The sequence below is a fragment of the Drosophila santomea genome, chromosome 2R, assembly GCF_016746245.2.
Source record: "Drosophila santomea strain STO CAGO 1482 chromosome 2R, Prin_Dsan_1.1, whole genome shotgun sequence".
NCBI lineage: Eukaryota > Metazoa > Arthropoda > Insecta > Diptera > Drosophilidae > Drosophila > Drosophila santomea.
Genome location: NC_053017.2, coordinates 11,839,832 through 11,858,894, shown reverse-complemented (window position 1 = coordinate 11,858,894; position 19,063 = coordinate 11,839,832). Strand labels below are relative to the sequence as shown.

Here is a 19,063-nt window from a genome sequence, read left to right as displayed (position 1 = left end):
ACATTTTAAAGACCTGTCAATAAGGAGCCCACTTGGAATGATAACTTTATTATGAAATTCTTCATTTGTTTAATAGCGAATCCGTCAAAACATGGCGACATGTTATATATATATCTATATAAACACCATATTCTTCCATTTCGAATATGTTCTGATAAATCCAGCTATATTCCATTAAATTTGAAAAGTTCTGATATATTTAGTCATGTTCCATCCTGCTTATCGAATCATTGATGAATCACTAGTAAGTGTTCATAACCCATAAATTTCATAACCCATAATTTGTTCACCCATAAAATGCAAAAAGTTTCTTTTCATATCGTTTATTTCTCGACACTTTTCCTTAGTGGATAGACTACCATTAAGTACGCCCGAAGATCGCTTACAGATAGATAATTCCTTAGGTGTTAGGACTACGTTAACTTTGGCAATAGACAATGCTGCAAATATCTTACAGTGCGTGGGCTATGTGACCATGAATAAAACCAGATATCTACAAGTATATGTGTGTGTGTGTGTATCTATATATGTACATAACGAATCCAAATATCACGGAACACCGTTCAGTCCTCGCCCTTGGTGACCACGGAAACGGGAGTGGAGGCGTTGCTGCTGGCTCCTGCCGCGCTGCTGGGCGATTGGGCGGCCGTCGAGATCAGTCCGCCCGTGAGCAGACCGCCGCCCCCGCTGCCGCCCGCTGGGGGCGTGGCATGGGGCGGCGTGGGATGAGGCACTAGCTTGGGACTCTCTCGCGGACTGCTGTTGCTGCAGGGCGGGCTCACCTGGCTCATCGCCGAGAGACCGGCGTGCAGCGACAGGTTCTGCGGATAGCCGGCGGAGGCGGCTGCCGCCGCTGCAGCTGCACCCGCTCCAAAGATGCCATTCAGATTGCTCAAGCCCATGTACTGGGAGAGCAGGGTGTGGAAGTTGGGCAGCTTGTAGTGGGGCGCCATCAGGTGCTGGGGCAGCAGGCCGGCGGCGGCGGCTGCAGCGGGATTGAAGTGCTGATGGAGGGCAAAGTGCGGGGGCCAGAACTCCGACTGCATCGAGCCCGGATGACCCGGAAGTCCGTGTGGCGGCAGGGGAATGCCCAGCGGAAACTCCGGCAGACCTGAAAGCGGAAGGCAAAAGGGCGATTTCGTTAGTTGAAAGTCTGATTGAGAGAGGGTGGTGGTGGTGGTGGTGACACAAGCGACATAATTCCTAATTATGTTGCACACGTAATTTGGCAATTTGCGGACAAATCAAATGCGTATCGCTGGGTGGGCTGTGGGTGGTGGATGATGGCTGGGATTTGATGGGGTGGATTCGTGAGATGGTAAGGAGGTGAGGAGATGAGGGGGTGGTTAACTCACCTTGTTCGGGCAGCAGGTAACCGGCCTTGTCCTGATTCATAAACTTCTCACGTTTGCGCCATTTAGCCCGACGGTTCTGGAACCACACCTGCAAGAGCACGAGAAGAAGGGAGTTTAGAGATGGAGTTGTAAGTATGCAAATGTGGTGCCCTCGAAATTGAGGTATTATAAGCTAAGAGCTAATAAAAAGATAGAAGATATAGATGGAGCAAAAAAAGGAGCTATCTAAGAGAGGAATTTGCTTATTAAACTTGCTTTTTGAAAATTACTTGTCGAAAGGGTAACATGCCATCTCAACTTGATTAGTTCTACAAAACTAGCGCCTTGGCAAGCGACTTGTAATTGCCTTGACTTTGACCAGAAACCGAACAATTTCCTAATCTATCAATCGGTGAGTTCGGAAAGTTGGAAGCACTTGGTCCTTGAACAGGTCCTTTTGCCTTCTCCAGCCTCGAGTGTCTGAGCCAAAGGACTTGGGCGTCGTGGAGGGGGACGGGGGAGGTCAAATACAATGGCATCCAATCGGAAGTGTTCTGCTCTGATTTGCAACGCTCTCTGTCTCTCCGTCTCTCTGTCTGCCTGTCTCACTCTTCGGGCAAAAGGGTGTCTTATGCATTTTTCGACACTTGCTTGGGTTTTGGGGTGGACCAAACACTGCCAGCCACCCAAATGTCACCCCTATGCAAATTTTGCCCCCTAGGGCATCCACAAAATAGGCGTTGGCTGCACATACATTTCCGCCTTTTGGGGGGCGACGAATTTTCAGTCCGAGCTCCGAGGCTCTCGTTTTTGATGGCAAAATTAATTGTTTGTAAATTGAAATCACTTGACAACTGTCTGTACCGAGCACAGATGAATTCGAGACAATAGAGGAGGCTCTGCAATTATAGACACCCTGTATTTAGTTGAAACCCCCTTCTTCAGCCGCCCAGAATCTGCAACAATGTGTGCAGTTGAGCGAGTAGTAAATTAGCAACGATTTCCTTGCTATAATTGCTGCCAATTATTGTCCTGTGTCCTGTGTCCTGTGTGTGTCTGCTGGGAAAACGCCACCCGCCGCCCATCACTCCCATTCCCCTTTAAGTGCTGTGTGTGTGTGTGTGAGTGTGCGATTTTGTGGGCTTTTTAATTGTCAGTTGGCAGCAATTATAATGGCAACAACTTAAACCACTGTGCCAGAGCAGCCAGGCAGTAAAAGTTGAATTGCGGATATCCGTTCAGCATTTATCACACATGTGCGATCAAAACGAGTGGAGAAACTGTCGCAAAAACTGTAAGAGGTGGTTTCTAAACTCAAAAATGATGTGCTTTAAAAAATTGTGTTAGAAGATTCCGCTTTATTATTTTGGCATATTAGAAATGGATATTGCTGCAGTTCCTTCAGATTATTAAGGCTTTAAAACGCTTTGTTTCAAACCTTTCCAAATTGATACAAATTCACTTTCAATATTCGCGTTTGATACCCCAACTCGACAATAAAAATTTGACTTAACCCGGGAGCTAAGTCGCTGGTTACTCCTTTTTTTTCCAAATGCCCCACACAACGAGCATGCAAATCCGAAAATAATTGCCCACTTACCAACCCCAAAACAAGCGGGGATTACGCTTTGGATACTTTGTATCTATCAGTAACTCAGCAGGAAAAAAAAACAAAAAATAACCTATTGAATCGGGCAGCTCTAAGTCGGTTACTATTCAAGTACCCGAAACGCTCTGCATATGCGAATCAATGACCAATTACAGTTAATCTGCTAACAGATACGAATAAGTGCAAGGACGCGCAGGATGCGGATGCGGATATGCGGATATGCGGATGTGAGGATGCGGATGACGACCGTGAAACGGACAATTTGTATTCGAAGCGGGTAATCCCCATGTGAGTGCTTAGGTCAAGTTGTTTCACATTCACGTTCTCTTCACTTTTTTTATATTCTCTGCAGCAGGCGACTTTCCCTCTTTTTTTTTGTCCCTGTCAACAAACAACATCGAAATTGAGCGAATCGCTCAATCAGATGTGAAGTGTTTGAAAGCGTTTCACAACTGAAATCAAATCGTATGCGATTCGAAGCGAAAGGACACCCTAATTACATGAGTAGTCGGGTGTATTTAGCCGCGTGTCCTGCCGACAGCCAGCACCCAAAGCCACTTTAATTGTTTACCCGAAAGTAGAGTTAATAAAAATACCAACACCATGTGAGCGCGGCCAATTTAATCATTTGGAAAATCACAATATCTAATGTCCTTGGGCCAACCCCTATGGAAAACAGGACTCGTCACCCTTGATTCAACCCTCCTCCGACTAGAACTAACCGTGTTTGTATACAAAGTGGGGCTTAAGTGTTTCAAAGACCATTTACAAATTGGGTTCGGCGATTGTTTCGCCAGCTCTTATCTAGCCATTCAAGTTCCCATACTCTGAAAGTGGTTTATTCGCTTATTAGCGAACGTTGCGATATTTAAAAGTAGAGCCTGAACTCGTTAGATGGCAGATACAGATATAGATACAGCTACAGATACAGATACATTGGCGCAACGGAGTTGAACTTAATTCGAAAATAATTGCGTGAATCGAAGAGCATTTTCAATTACCTGCACGCGTGCTTCGCTCAAATCCAATCGCATGGCCAGATCCTCCCTTGTGAAAACATCGGGATACTGGGTCTTCTCGAAGGCTCGCTCCAGCTGATGCAATTGAAATGTTGTGAATGTTGTGCGAGATCTGTGAAAAATCAGTGCAAAGGCAAAGGGCGGCATGTTAGATGGATGGTATAGGAGTTTTCCCCCTTTTGTTGGCATGTTTTTTAATAGCCCGACAATGGGTAAATACGATTTGATCTGCTAAGCGGATTGTCGCTGCTGCACTCACCTTCGAACTTTTCGCGGCCTCTCCATATCGCTGAGATCATGGCCATTGTTCAGACTGGAGGACAGCTCGTCATCGTTATCCACATCCAGGCCGCCGTCCGTGTTCGTTGGGGAGTCCTCTCGCTTCGCCTGAACCTGCAATTGTTGCTGCTGCTGCGAATGGTGTTGCTGTTGCGAGTGGTGTTGCTGCTGCTGATGCTGATGCTGCTGCTGCTGCTGATGCGACAAGTGATTGCTGCCGTTGCTGTTGCTGTTGCTGCTGTGCAAATGATGGATGTGATGCGGATGGCCGTGGTGGGGATGCGTAATCAGCACTTCGCTGGGAGTATCTGCGGAAAAAAGTGGCAGGGAAATAAAGTTAAACAATTTCGCATTGAACTCGAGTGTGGGGAAACAAAAAAGTTTCGCATTTGACTTCGAGAATCGAATGGCAAACGGCAGCTGCAGAAATTGAAGTTCATTCAATTGTGGCTGAAGTAGTTATATCCTGAATTTTAACCCCCTTTTTATTCCATGGCAGTCTCGAACAAAATTCAAATCCTTCAAGTGCTCGAAAGCTACGCAAATTGATTTGGCAATCAATAACAAATAAATATAAAGGCAGAATAAGTTTTACCTCCCTTCCCCCTATAAGTATCCTTTCACACGAAACATGAAGGCAAACGATTTTGTGAGTACACAAAACGGTTTCTTTTCGAGCCAAGCCAAAACGTGTAATCAAACTTTAATGAACCTCAAATTAATCGGATTCACAATGGCACCAGGACACGTCCCCGCTCAGCAGGACGCCCGTGTCCTGGTTGTATCCTTATCGTATTTCGTAACATTTACGCAGCCCCTTGTGGCAAGAAGGTAATTTCCAGCGAGCATCAAATTACGAGGCTCACAGGATGCAGTGTCCTGCGGTGCGCACGCCGCTCGTTGTCGCCAAATTGCAACCTGGACCAATGGACCAATGGGTGCCGTGATTCCTCTGAATCCTGCCAGGCAATTTCGAGCATCCACCACTCCTCTCCCTCCTCCTCTCCTCTTCAGAGGACTTCAATCTAATTACGGGTCTAATGACGCAATTGCTCTTCCCCGCTTTCCATGCGATATATCCGGCCAGATATGTTTTGATACAGTGTTTTTTCCTTTTTTTTTTCCTTGCTTTTTATTCTCGAGCAGATCCTTGGGCGAACTGTCTCCCGCTGCTTGGCCACGCCCACAACAAGAGTTCCGACATGCCGAACACCTCCCATTGTCATGATATGTTTTCTTTTTGCTCTCTGGGTGGAGTCCCCGAGTTCGGTGTTTGCCGGAAAGTTTTGCCCTGCCCTCACATGCCAACTATGATAAAATGTCCCTTGCGAGCAATTTGCATATGATATGGATGGCAATGTCATTCTGCCTCTCCACTGCTCCGGCTCCTTTGCGAAGGCATCTATTTGATGTGGTCAGTGGAGCAGGCGGGGTCGGCTTTTGGAGAACCAAATTGGGGGGAGCTCATTGGCTTTGCATAAAGTCTAACGTGATATTTTGCCCAGCTGGTGGTAAGTTGTATCGTTTGCAGGATGTTTTCATTATGTTTAAGATGTGCGGGATGAATGTTTAAAGTCATAATTAAATAACTATGCTGACTAAATAACTCTTCATCCATTCAAGTAATACAGATGCAACCATTTAAATGAATAACTAAGAAATATCCCAGCTTAGCCCAGGATGTATCTATACACACATTTAAGAACAAAATGCTATACTTTTTTAAAAAGTGATTCTAAACAGTTTATTAAGATTCTCTACGAAAATGAAATCCTTGCGTGTTCTTAAAGCTTCAGAAGTAAGCTTCTAAGCATCAAGCTTTCAATGAGAAAAATTTAGAAAACTACTGCAGATCGCCGACGGCAATCGATGACTTTCGTAAAAAGATACCCCCCATTATTTTACAATCTAGTGGTTTATCTCCAATTTACATTTTGTACTTTTCAACTCACCACTGCGCTTGATCTGGTGCTGATTTCCCAGGATCTGATCGATGCTGTAGACGGCGCGGGGGCGTGAGACAGGACTCTCCTGAACGGGGGCGGGGCGCATGGCTGGCGGCATGATTGGGTGGTGCTGGTGGTGCTGCGAGGTCGTCGTGGTCATCATAGCTCCACCGGGAGAGCTGCTCGCGAACCGTGCGGATTTCAGATGGTTTACTTCACTTGCTCAGCGTTGGTTTTTCTTATTTTGTCAACGATTTTCAGGATTTTCGGTTTTGGCAACTTTTGTTTATTGTCACAGTATTTAAAGAGCACGATTTGAAAATTGTTTAATTAATTGCTATTATCGCGTAATTTAGTCGATTAGACGAATTGATTTTGATACGGAACGCACAGCCACTGCGACGAACTACAATGAGCTGAATCGAGTGAACTAAGTGCGAGTAGTGCTCGTGACGATCAACAACCACCGACTGAGTGCGATTCCTGTGGCCCATAGGTTTAAATACGTTGCCTGTTTTCCGCTTGCAAGTGAAATGGGCGAGGCTCGCTCTCGATTCCGATTCCGAATCCGATTCCCAGTTCCAATCCTTCGCTTTCGCCCATGTCCTGCCAAGCCAGCCGTCTCTTTCCCACTCGCACGCTCTCTCTCCCTCGCTCGCCTGCTGTCGGGGTAGTTTCCCCCAGTATCTCAGTATCTCAGTGCCGTGTATCTGTGTGTTGGGTTGGCTCGTTCGGTGTGCGTGAGTTTGGGTTGCAGGTAGCTTTTGGTTTTGGCTTAGGGGTGTTGGCCTCCTCTCTCTCTCTCTCTCTCTTTCTCTCTGTCTCTCTTTTATCAAATCTCTCCAGTTCTTTCCCTTGACACCTTGCTCGTTCATACCCCTTCTTTCGTGCAATCTCCTTCGGTAGTTGTAACTAACATGGTTTGCTCATTAATTGTGTTTATTTCACAAATTTCGCTTGTTAAAAACTATTTCACCCTCTCCCCCTTTTCCTATATATCTCTTTCTCTCTCTTAGTATATTCCTCTCCCTCCCGTTGCCCGGCTCATCCACAAATCACAAAACAGGTTGAACCACTCACGGTATTGCCAATCTGGTACCTGAATCAAGTCGGCCATTTGCCAGGACCTCTTTTATTAGTTCCGCTTCCATTTCGGCGATAGATTTATGGCTAGGATTCCCGCGATCTTGAGAATGAGCTCGTGGTTTCATTGAACAAGCCAAACGATCAATGAATCCCTTTACTTAGCAGGGAGTTGTGGCAGGATCGAACCCTAAGTTCATTGATTAAACTGATCTCAGCTCATAGGATCTCGGCAGTATTAAATTTCAAATAACAGGTACAGTACGAAACTGATTTCACTAATGAGTATTGGAATCTCTATTATTATTACAAAGAATTTATTTAAAACATATATAATTAAAACTATTCAATCAACTAGTAGTTGAAGCTCTGTCCCAATTTCTGTATGCTCCCTTTCAATGATGAAAATGTTATGTTGTAAATAATACTACCCAAAAAGGATCTATAATATGTATAGTCCGGGTTTGCTACGATTAAATAAGCGAAAATTGCTCAGCCTTGTTTAAATCACCCACTTAGATCTGGGATTTGCGTTGAGCTTCAGTTTAGACAGGGCTCACTGTCCAAGACTTAGCCCAGAACCCTGGTCCACCCACTGGTTGCATAACAAAAGGATGCCAAAAGTGGCCAAAAGTGGTTCCCGAAAAAACCATCTAATGCCCGACGGATGCGTGGTGAGCTGAAACGCCGGCTATAATGATAACAAAGCAGGGGACAGGGGATTTATCTTCTCTAATTTGTCGAAACTTACACAATTCCTTTGTGCCCCGAACCCAAACAAAGCCAAGGATCGCGGCACCTTCAGCCGGGAAAATCGGGAAAAGTGCACGCACACGTAATTTCCGCGAAAACTGTGAACAAGTAAGCGGGACAAAGCGTTGACCGGACTCATTAATGTGCCAGATGTATGACGCCACAGGACACTGGACTCAACAGGACGCAGGACACGGGATTATGGTTAGTCTGCCGAGGCGCTTAATCATATTTTCATAGGACGCATTCCCTATGCAGATTTCATTCAGAAATCCGATTGCATGTTCGTTTAATTTAGAGCTGGCGAGGGCATCACTCTGAACTAAGGATTGCCTACCTGCCCAGATCTTCAGCCCCGAATCTATCTGTAATCTAATGTGGAATGCATAATGCACGACGGCCAGAACATTTTATGCAGCATCATCAGCGCACTTAGTCGTAATCGCCGGCTCATTAGGACTGCTAACCAGCCAAAAAAGGCTGCTTCCTCACTAATTGCCGATCCTCTATCCTCAATCCAGCCCAGGACATGCCCTTTTTTATCCAAGGGCAATCTGATTGCCCATTTGGCATCGGGATCGAGATGTGAGCGATGAAGATAAGGGGGAATTAGTTCTTAAGTAGCTGTAACTCGTTATGTAATTTGCTATCAAGACGCTTCAATTTACAAGAATTATGGAACATTCGATGATTGATTGAGAGAAAGGAAAATAGTAATAATAAGTCATGCTAAACAGTATTCTTGAGAAATCACCCGTAAAATATTTTTATAAAATTAGAATGCTTGTAACTTGCCTTACCGAACATTTTAAATTGCTTGCACCTAAGTGTAAATAATTGAGAATCAATATTGTCGCATTTCCGAACCCCTTTTCCCAGCCAAGTCCAACTTGTCTGTGCTCTTCGACACTTTCAATTAACTTTGCTGTAGGAGCCATTCTTACAACCCCACCTCTTGTAACCGAAAGCCATTTAGGCCAAGTGTGAAATGACAAATTGAATCAAAGCCAAACTCAAACTCAAACTCATTGAAGACTGCACTTCATTGTAATTTCTAAATTAGCACATCAATTGGGGCCGGTGAGTGGATGGGGGGGGGGGTTTGTGGGCGGCAGAAGATATCCTCCAGCTGCGAGTTCTCTCGCAGAATTCTCTCGAACCGAGAGATTCTCTCGGGACATGCGCATCGCTGGTGAAAGCTCATTGGATGTCCCGTCGTTTCACTCACACTCAGAGGACTGAAGCCAACGAGGTCATTATCGTGTTACCCCCTCCACCAGCAGCCCATCCAACCAACCATCCCCACCACACCGATGCCACCCACTCCGCCCATCATGCCACCCACTTCGCCCCCCTCGGCAGCAGCTGCGTGTAAACACATTGTGGCAATTCTCTCTGGTGCCATGACTGTGTTCACCTTTTAATAAGGTTAACTGCGTCGACGACAACAACCCACAAACACCCACTTTTCACAATAGACCTAAGGGGGTGGGTGTGGGGGCACAAGCTGAGCGGGGGCGGGGGATGGATGCTGTTGGCAACATTTTTCTTAACCATTAAATCTAATATATCAAAGTAATAAAATGAATTTCGCTCGTTGTGTGGGTGCAAAGTAGCTGAATGGGTGGCAAATGCGAGTATCTGTGTGTGTGTGTGTGTGTGTGTGTGTGTGTGTGTGCGTTCATTCTTACCCTCCACATAATCCAACTAAAAAGTTTTCGTCTACTTACAGTCTGCCTGCCATTGTCTACCGGATATTCTTTCCATTCCTCGGGGGCAACGCGAAAATGGAAGATGTCCTGGAGGTTGTAGGTTGCAGGTTACAGGCTTGGGCAGTTGGGTGGTAGAGCGGTTGGGGTTAAGGATGAACATGGGGTTAGTGGTGAGCTGATAGCTTTTCTTTCAGCTGGGATATTTAATTTTGAGTTCTAACTTGCCACCGTGGAATGGGGCGCAGTTCATACCTGCCACTGACAACATTTGAAGCGGCTTCAAGGGGCGAAAAAACGATTGACTTTTGCAATTAGCAGGGGCATGGGGTCGGTACTCGATGGGATAGTGGCACAAAGGATTTCCGAATTTTAATTAGCTTTATTATGAATTTATTGAGCAAATTATAGGCTATAAGTCCGTTTGGGTGAGTAGTTCTAATATATTAAAGCACGAATTTTGATTGTAAGATTATGGCTATGATCATTTTATAAGCATTCATGTTCCAGAACCACAATATTCTCAAAAAACTAAAGTGAGCATTAAGCAACTGTGCATTACCTAAATCAATCCTTAATCAATTTGATATATTTCCATCCGGGGCTGTCAATTCTCCCAACTCCTTCGGCTGCAGATAGATTGCAATAGTTTGAAGCGCGCCGTGGCTGCCTGGCAAAATGTAATATGCGGCGGCAAATGAGCAACTGCTGAGGTTGGCTAGCAACCGCAATTCAGCCAACACACACACACAAGCTCAGATACAGATACAAGGCGGCACGGATACGGATACATTTGGACACAGAACAGACAGCGCCCCATCCAACGTAGTGGCTTGAATTATCCAATATCCTTGACTGTTTGTGGACGTAATCAAACAACTGCGAAAGGAGACGGGCCAAGGCTTGTTTGACATTTGGTTTCATAATCTAATATTGCAGGAGCGGTTGAATTGAGGCACTTGGGGCAACTCAAACCGCATATATAAATATCTGCAGCTAAGTTTTATGTGCCAGCATTTTTGCGCTCGACATTATTGGCCACGTTTATTAGGCCCCGAGGCTATAGATGCGATTTGAGTCGTATTTTCAGCGAAACCGGAAGACTTCCCATCTACGAGTATGCCTGGCACACTTTTCCAGATCCCCTGTTCTGATAACCCCTAAGTATTCCGAGTAAGGCATTCTATTTGGTCTACATATGCCATATTAGTGGTAAATTGACACTCTTTCTGGGCCAAATTAAAGCACATATGAAAAGGACGTATGCACGCACACAGGATTCTGGCAAATTTCTGGCCAAGATAAGCGGCTAAGGAGCTGCGCTGCTCACTTCAAACGACTGGGAACCGACCAAAGGGCTTCCCAATAATTATGCGGCTCGGCTTCTGTTCTATTCTGTGGTGCAGATCTGGCCACCTCCCTTTACACTCACATGCATTCTTTAGGAGATGGGCAATCACATGTGGCCAAAGGAGCAGAGGACCAGGGGGAATTCATTGGAAATTACCTGTCGCATTGTTGGGCACTTGAATTACATAAAAATTGGTCGGGCGAACAATGGGCGAGTGGCTACCGTTTTGGCCAGGACACTGAGGACACCGAGGACACACAATGGATAATGCTCACATATCCCTATATGAATATGCGAGGGTGTTTGCCACTATGCAAAACTGTAGCCAAACAAACAAATAGACTGACAAAAGTCTGACAACTGCCAAGTGGCTCTGGATGGAAATCTCTGTATTTGTATCTGTATCTGTAACTGGGTATCTGAACCTGAATCTCAATCCGTATGCGAATTCGAATCTCGGGCGACAACAATAAGGCGCTTGATATGTGGACGCATGGGCGTGGCCCGGGGGCGGCGGTCGGGCAAACAACAATTGTAATCACACACCTTTTGTGCCAACGTGTGCCCAAGAAAAACCCTTGAAAGCATTCCCTCCATTCGAGTGTGAAAAAGAAGAAAAAGAAGTTTTTAGCAGTTTTATGGCTAGATTGGCAAATGAGGAACAATTGAGCCTCGAATGGTCGGAAATGAAAGGCTGATGAAGGCTCATCAGAGCATCTGCATATTGCAATCTCTTCACGACCCCCGCCCATACACATGGCCAAATTATGACCACTTACCATATGCTTTCGCTAAAAATATAGCCTTTTTGTGGGATTTAGTTCTGTAATTTTCGAGTTGTGTTACCAGGAGATATTTAAATTTATTTACTTGGCAATAAAACAAAATCTCTCTTAACTTGTTATACATTTCCTACGATCAGCAAACTGACGTTGCAATATCGACATTGCATTGCATTTTCTTTCAGTGCACCCCTCTCTTACCCCCCACTTTTCCGCCACTCGCGTTATGAGTGCCAAGGGGAGAGGAGTGTGGGTGGAAACTTGTTCAAAAATTTCATTAAAAACGGTTTTCATTTGTTATTGTTGCTCGGCCCAGCCGCAAATGGAGGCGTAATAAAATAAAAAGTGCAGCCAATGGCTCCTCTTACCGCCCCCTGCCACGCCCCCTTGCCTATGCGCCCGGCCCCACGGAAATGTAACACACAATTGGCAGCCCAAAAAGCGACGAAAAAATATTTTTTAATATCTCATGCAAAATTGCATTCAATTGCCATGTGTCTGTGTGAGGGCGCAGCTGCGTCTGTGTGAGTTTGCATAAGTGCTGTAAATTTCCTTATTTGCCCAACCGCACATACACACACACACACACGTCCAAAAACGCAGGACTCCATATGTGTGTGTGTGTGTACAAAAACTTGCATACAATTTTAACTCAAACAAAAACGTTGCAGAAATGAAATTTGTTACATTTTTTGTTTTGTTTTGTTTATTTATAACAATTGTGTTTAAAAGCGCTTAAATTTCGCCCAGCATGTGCAAATAAGTCCCGCCCACTCCCACGCCCCCTTTAACCCCTATAAGGCCAACAGGCAAGTGCAATTTCTCGTTAGCTGAATTTTTTCTTCTTTTTTTTTTAGCTTTTTGGTATCATTTTGGGGGATTTGGATTTGGTTTTGGGGGTGGGTGGGGGTGTCTGTTTTTGTGTTTGAGTTCCCTTTTTGGGCTTCGGCGGCAGCGAGCAAAATGAAAACTAAATGCAATAAACGTTTGCGTCTAAAAGCTGCAACAAAAAATCAACGCCCAGAGATTAGCCCATGTGCAGATGGCACTGATCAGTTGGCTATATCCATGCTCTAGCTATATTATGATATACTTTGAATACACTTTCAGGACTCATTATCAGTATCTAATTATTATCTATGAGTTTCTCATTACAAAGAAGCAGAGTTGATTAAGGTAAAACTGCAACATTACTTGTGAATTTTTCACCATACAACATTTTTGTTACGATGACTATAAACGAGGATATTTGATACAAGGAAAACCTTTGCTTAAAATGGGTCAGAATCTGCAGCTAAATCTGCAGCTTTAGGTTAATCCCTAAAACATCTGCATCTCGAAGTCTCCCGAAAATGAATAAAATCTGGCTTTGGCAGCACTGGCTGCCTCATGTGTGAGAGTGTGTACACACCGCTGTCGGCAGAGACCTCGTCTCCATTCACACACCCCCCACATATGGAAAAAGCCCATCCTTTGGGCTTTCTTTTTTTGCTGTTGCCAGTTTAGCGTTCATTTAATCTTTGTCTGACTGCAGTTGTTGCTGTTTTTTCTTTGTTCTGCATTTAGCTGGGCCGCAATTTAGCGTTGCACACTTTTGTGCGTTGTCTTTTGCCCATTTTGTGTTTTTTTTTTTGCCCATTTTTTGGCCTTTGCCTTATGACGAAATTGTAATGAACATTCTTTTTGCAACGTTTTTTGGCCACTCACCCAGAGAGTCTGAGCCGCAAAAAAAGTGTAGCCGTTAATAAAAGGGAAGGGACACCAGAACGAGAATCAAAAATCGAAACGTTGAAAATTTCATTTCAACGCAATTTGCCTGTAATTGTTTGGAAACCTGTGGTTGGTTGGATTGGACCATCTCCCCAATTTCTTTTTTTCCTCTTTGTTGCATTTGGTGGGGAGAGTGTGTTTGGGGGGGATAGACAGGGAGGGGGGTGGTGAATGCTGTTTGTTTTAACTTTGTTATTTGCCGTTTGGCGGCCATGGACAGGTTCATTAAGCTGCTAACAAAAAACGCAAAATGCCAACAGTTCGGGGCTCAAAGGATGAGTAAATAAAAATTGGCAATAACTATGTACTGAATATGCGATTGGCCTATTGAAATATTTTAATGCAAGCATTTATGCGTTTGCCGGCAGCTTGTTGAGTGCAAGGACTTGATTGACACTTTTAAAGCTAAATAAGCTAAATATTCTAGCTAAAATCAAAATGCTAACCTGCTGAGACAAGAGACAAGAATTTATTACCTATCAAAGGCCCAAAGATCAACACAGTTTAAGTGCAATTGCAATAGTAATAAAAATGCCCTCGATGATTTAGCATTTTGTCCAAGGATTCTGTGCGAATGCTCAGCTCACTCCCAAAATCTTAACACAGCTTGGCTGGCATTCGCAAACAACGTTCAAATTGCAAAAAATAACATGACCGCGGGCATGCAGCCAAAAAAAGGACAACCAGGATTTATCATCCTTTTTCCTTTTTTTTTGTTGGGCTTTCAACTGGCGAACTCAGCTGGTCGCTAAGTTGAACCCCAAAGGCCACGGAGTCTGCCATCTATATTGACACAACATGCCAATTTTGTGTGCGGCAGGTGGCGGGCGGCCGACGCGTCGTGTCCTGCGGCTTTGCTGGTGTCACTAGACCAGCAGCCACCGAAAGGACCTGCAAGGATGTGAGAAATACAGAGAGAGAGAGAGAGTTGGGGAGGATGCTCTTTTGGGGAGGGGCTAACAGCAGTTTGACTCGCCATATCAACTGACAAAATTTAATTAATTTTATTCGCATTTTTGTTTGAGCTCGGTTAGCTACATTGCTGCTCAGCATGCTAGGTGTTATTCATAGAATTTGTGGATACTTCAGTAGTGTGCCCACTTGAATTGCACTTCTAACTGTAATTAACACAATTAAATTTATCTTCTATCAAAATCAATCTTTTTAATATAAATCCACTTTATATTCTGTGTCACAATAATGAAAGCATTACCTTACCTTACCTACTTAGTAAGCCCTACAGTGTATCACAATTCGTATCTTTGAAATTATACCTTTAGATAATTTATCTAGGGGTATCACTGTACGTAGCAGGTGAAGTGTGCAAGTGGGTAAGGATCCTAACTCCTGACTGGCATACGTAATTAAATGCGCCTTACGCAATGTGCGAAAAGTGAAGACGGAAAAATGCCAAGGGAAAGAAATGAAAAGTTAAAGGAGACGACGAGCTGCTGGTATGGAGTGGGCGTGGCCCTTCTAACCCAACACGCCCACCGGCAGACGCTTTTCCAGCTTTTCTATGTAATTAGTTTTTCCCCTCCAAACCAGGGCGAAAAAAGAGAAAAGCGAAAAAGTTCCCTCTGCGATTCGGTTCAGATTTTATTGAATTTTCTTTTCATTTGTTTGTTGATTTTTGGGATTTGCCGCATTTCGTATGCACAGCGGATAGGTTAAAGGGGGCGTTGGGGAGGTTGGTGGTCTGTCATTGAGACAAATCCTTGTTTATCCAGGTCCTTGTTGCTGCTGCCGCTTCTGTGACTTTTCGTTTTGCCAATAAATTACTTTGTAATCAAGTGAATTCGAGTGGCAAAGGACCAAGAGCAGCAAAAAGGAAAAAAGGCTAACTAAATGGAAGTTGCTGGTCTATCAAATGACTGTGCAGGAAATGTTTGATTTGGCTTACCCAATGATGACTGTAATTTACTCAAGATTTTTAATAAAAGCGCATCTACCCCATCGCTGTTTGGTGTACATTTGTATTCATGTGATTGCCACCGTAACAACTACGTTTTCGTTATTAAATAATGTATAAACAGTTGAAAGGTCAGCAGGATCGGCCAAATTGGTCCATTATATTGTTGTCTCAGTCAATTTTCTACCTCAAGATGCTTTTAGACCGCCAGACGGAGTCCATTATTATATTGAGCCTATACACACATACCTAATACGTTTAACAATGGCTAGAAATCAGCGCAAACAATTCAAAAAGCCTGGATCAAAGTTTGCCCAATGCATTACTCGAGGACGTTGTGGCATAATGGATTTGCATTTTCAGCTCAGAAAAGCAATCCTTTGGCAAACATATTGGAAATATTACTTGCACATGCTCGTGAATACAGGCAAACACGCACTTATACGAGTACGAGTATATACGTTACGATATAATATTGTAAGAAAAGCGAACTTGGTCTTAAAGAGTTATTTGATCTGATGTTTTCCAACCCCATAAATGAGTAATTGCTTGACAAAATTATGGCAGCCACACAATGGAAGCAAGGACCTATGCGAAGGCAGAGCAGAAGGATAAGAGGAGCAACTAACTAATCTGTCAGCGACAGATGCGGGCGCAATGATAAAATTTAAAATTGCCCAGCTAGCATTGCAATTACCCTCAAATAAAAAGGCACAAGGATGCGCCGAAGGACCTCCTGCAGCGAAAGCGAGAGAACAAGATACTCAGGCGCAGGGAGAACGAGACCAAAAGTGACTCTGCACTAAACAAAACAATGTAAAATGTAACAATAGTACTTTCTTATTATTTTTTATATTTATTTATTATTTTTATATATTGAAAATATATAAGAAAATCAGATTAAATCAGAAAATATATTTGGAAGTTTTTCAGCTTTGCGTGATACACTTTCTAATGACTGCTCAGTTTTGCTCAGTGTCCTTGCGTTTAATGAAATAAAATAAATGCTCCTGGGCTGCGAAAGGAGGAAAGAAGGATGGGCCACTCGGCAGCAGGCGGTCGCCAGCAGAATGAGCCGCAAGGACAAAAGGCAGTTGACATTATGGCATTGTTGTGGGATGACCCACAGGACCCACCGCCACCCACTCCGCAATCTGCGCTCTCTGTGTGCTGTTGATATTATATTACATTTTATAAATTACATTTTATGCGCAAGCAAAGTTGATTTACCCCCAGCCCCCCTCTTGACTTTTTCTACTGCAAGGACCTTCCCCCACTGGTCCCCCTTTGCAGGATACACTTCACTTGCATGCAGGACAAGTTGACATTTATTGTGGCTGTGGGCTGTGCATTAGCCACCGACCGAGTCCTTGCCCCGCCTTTTGGGCCCGACTTCAATTGCGCAACGGAAATGCATTAAGGAATTCATACCACCACCCGGTGCCCTCTCATTTTCTTTTGCATGTAGAAAAGTGTCCTTCAGGTACATTGAACCAATAAGCGGCGACCTGTGGGTTCTGGGGACCCTCGAACCAAATGGGGAAATGCTTTTCGCATGAGCCCCCTGAATTTTCAAAAGCTAATGCAATGTCTAGCCAACACGTAATTCTATATTCAATGCTGATTCGCCAACAAAAGGGCAACTAAATGTGACAAACTAGAAGATGTGGCTCTGATTTGAATCAATTAGAACTTGTTAATACTCTCCAACTCAAAAAAGCAATCCTGCATAAATACATATACTTATACTGCTTTGCTAATGCTTTTTACTTGTTTTTCATAACTTATGGATAACCTTCAACTTCAATCTTTTCTTCGTAAAGTTGTTCCGGCATTTGGTGTCCAATTTGAGCAGTTAACCTGTTTGGAGCAGAGTATTTCCATCGCACCCGACTTGACAACCATTGATGGTCCTACCTGTCCAATAATAATAGTATCAAAAAGCATTTAGCACCCATTGAAAGAGGAAAAGCCCCCTCGCCCACCCCCTTTTTACCAGCGTTTTTCCAGCGCTTACATAAATTTCCCTTTTTTTGTGGTGCGCACATTTTTATGACAAGTAATCCGCTTTCACAGCAATTGATGTCAGGGGAAAATCGTCACAAAATGAAAGTTAATACCCAACAACGCGACAATTGATTCAACCTGATGTGATATCCCGTCATTATCATCCAGTTTGCCACTCCGCGACCCCGCCCACACCGCCTATGCCGCCCCCATCTATTATTGAACATTTTATTTGATGTTGAGTGAGCTGATAAGGCTAATGAATGCATGCACCTCATCCAGCACATGAAATCGGGATCGCTGCTCTGCAGAGCACTGGTGCCTGCGAAACTGGCGAAATGTCATTATGATTTTATTTACATTTGCCTTTAATAAATGCCAGCCCGGCTGTCTTATCGAGATGGCGATGACTGTTTGATTTCGTATTAAATTAGTGTCATAAACAGGAACAACTGCTGCGGTTCGCACGGTTGGCATTTAGATAGTGGGGATTATGTGGGGAATGGTGTGTGGGGAAAGGGGAGGGAGGCGGCAGGCTCGATTTATCAATGGCGTATTTACAATGCTGTATTAACAATTTATTAAACAATTTTATGGTGTTATCGCTGGTTGGCCTCGCATTACGTATACGCACTGGCGGCTTTGTGCGCACTCAGCAGCTGTAATGTAATTTCCGTTCTGCATTTCCGCTCGCCGCCGAACCGAAAAAAGCCGCAAATTGCGCGTAATTTTATTTATTTAACGCAGCAGTTTGCTGCGTGCACTCGCTGCATCATTTGGCCGGCACTTCATTTCCGCAGCACACACGCATCTGCAGTTGCAGTTGCACTTGCCACTGTTGCGCCAGTTGCTGCTGCTGCTGCTGCGGTTGCCATTGTTCGCGTAATCCCCGTGATTGGCGGCCCTCGATTCTGGCCATTGAGTTCATTGGTAATTCGCTAATAAACACTTATATTATGAAGATTAAATAATGAGAATTATCTGTGTGGCATGCACGTTCTTCATTTTATAAGTACTATACAGCATACCACAGAAAGAACCACAACTTCTATAACAAATCAATCATTTTATTTTTATATATTTTAAATTATATTTCAGCATGCTCGGCCTAAAAGTATGCGACACATTTGCAAAACAAACCGCAAAGTGAAACGCTTTCCCATAATTTCTCCCTCTCGTTTCTCGTTATCATTTTTTCAAATTGCTGTGGAAAAACCCGCCCACCTGTATCCTTTTACCTTCATGGGCGTTGTCCTGATTCAGCTCGAAGCGAAATTGGCTTCAATTATGCGACTGAATTATGAAATTACAAAAATTGCGAAAGTAAGTAGCTGCCGCTGCTTTTCGCTTGAGCCAAATGTAATTGCGGCAATTTGCAGTTGCAGCCAGTCGGCTAATAACGTTTATTAAAACCACAACAACATCGCTGGCAGCCGCAGGATCCAGGGACTTACCACTCCCCCTACCCCTCCCCCTTGGCAATAAGCCCAACAGAAGGGGGAAATATGG

General features: G+C 44.1%; 1 protein-coding gene across 1 annotated transcript; it reads right to left on the bottom strand.

Annotated features, from left to right (window-relative positions):
• Positions 1–336: 336 nt before the first annotated feature.
• Positions 337–6,645, bottom strand: LOC120446739 (aristaless-related homeobox protein). The gene is made up of 5 exons (XM_039627863.1): positions 6,194–6,645; positions 4,222–4,549; positions 3,945–4,074; positions 1,356–1,443; positions 337–1,111 (listed from the first exon to the last, which is right to left on the bottom strand). Exons 1-5 carry the CDS (start codon positions 6,348–6,350, stop codon positions 564–566), a joined length of 1,251 nt encoding a protein of 416 aa, XP_039483797.1. The 5' UTR covers positions 6,351–6,645; the 3' UTR covers positions 337–563.
• Between the last annotated feature and the right edge of the window lie 12,418 nt (positions 6,646–19,063).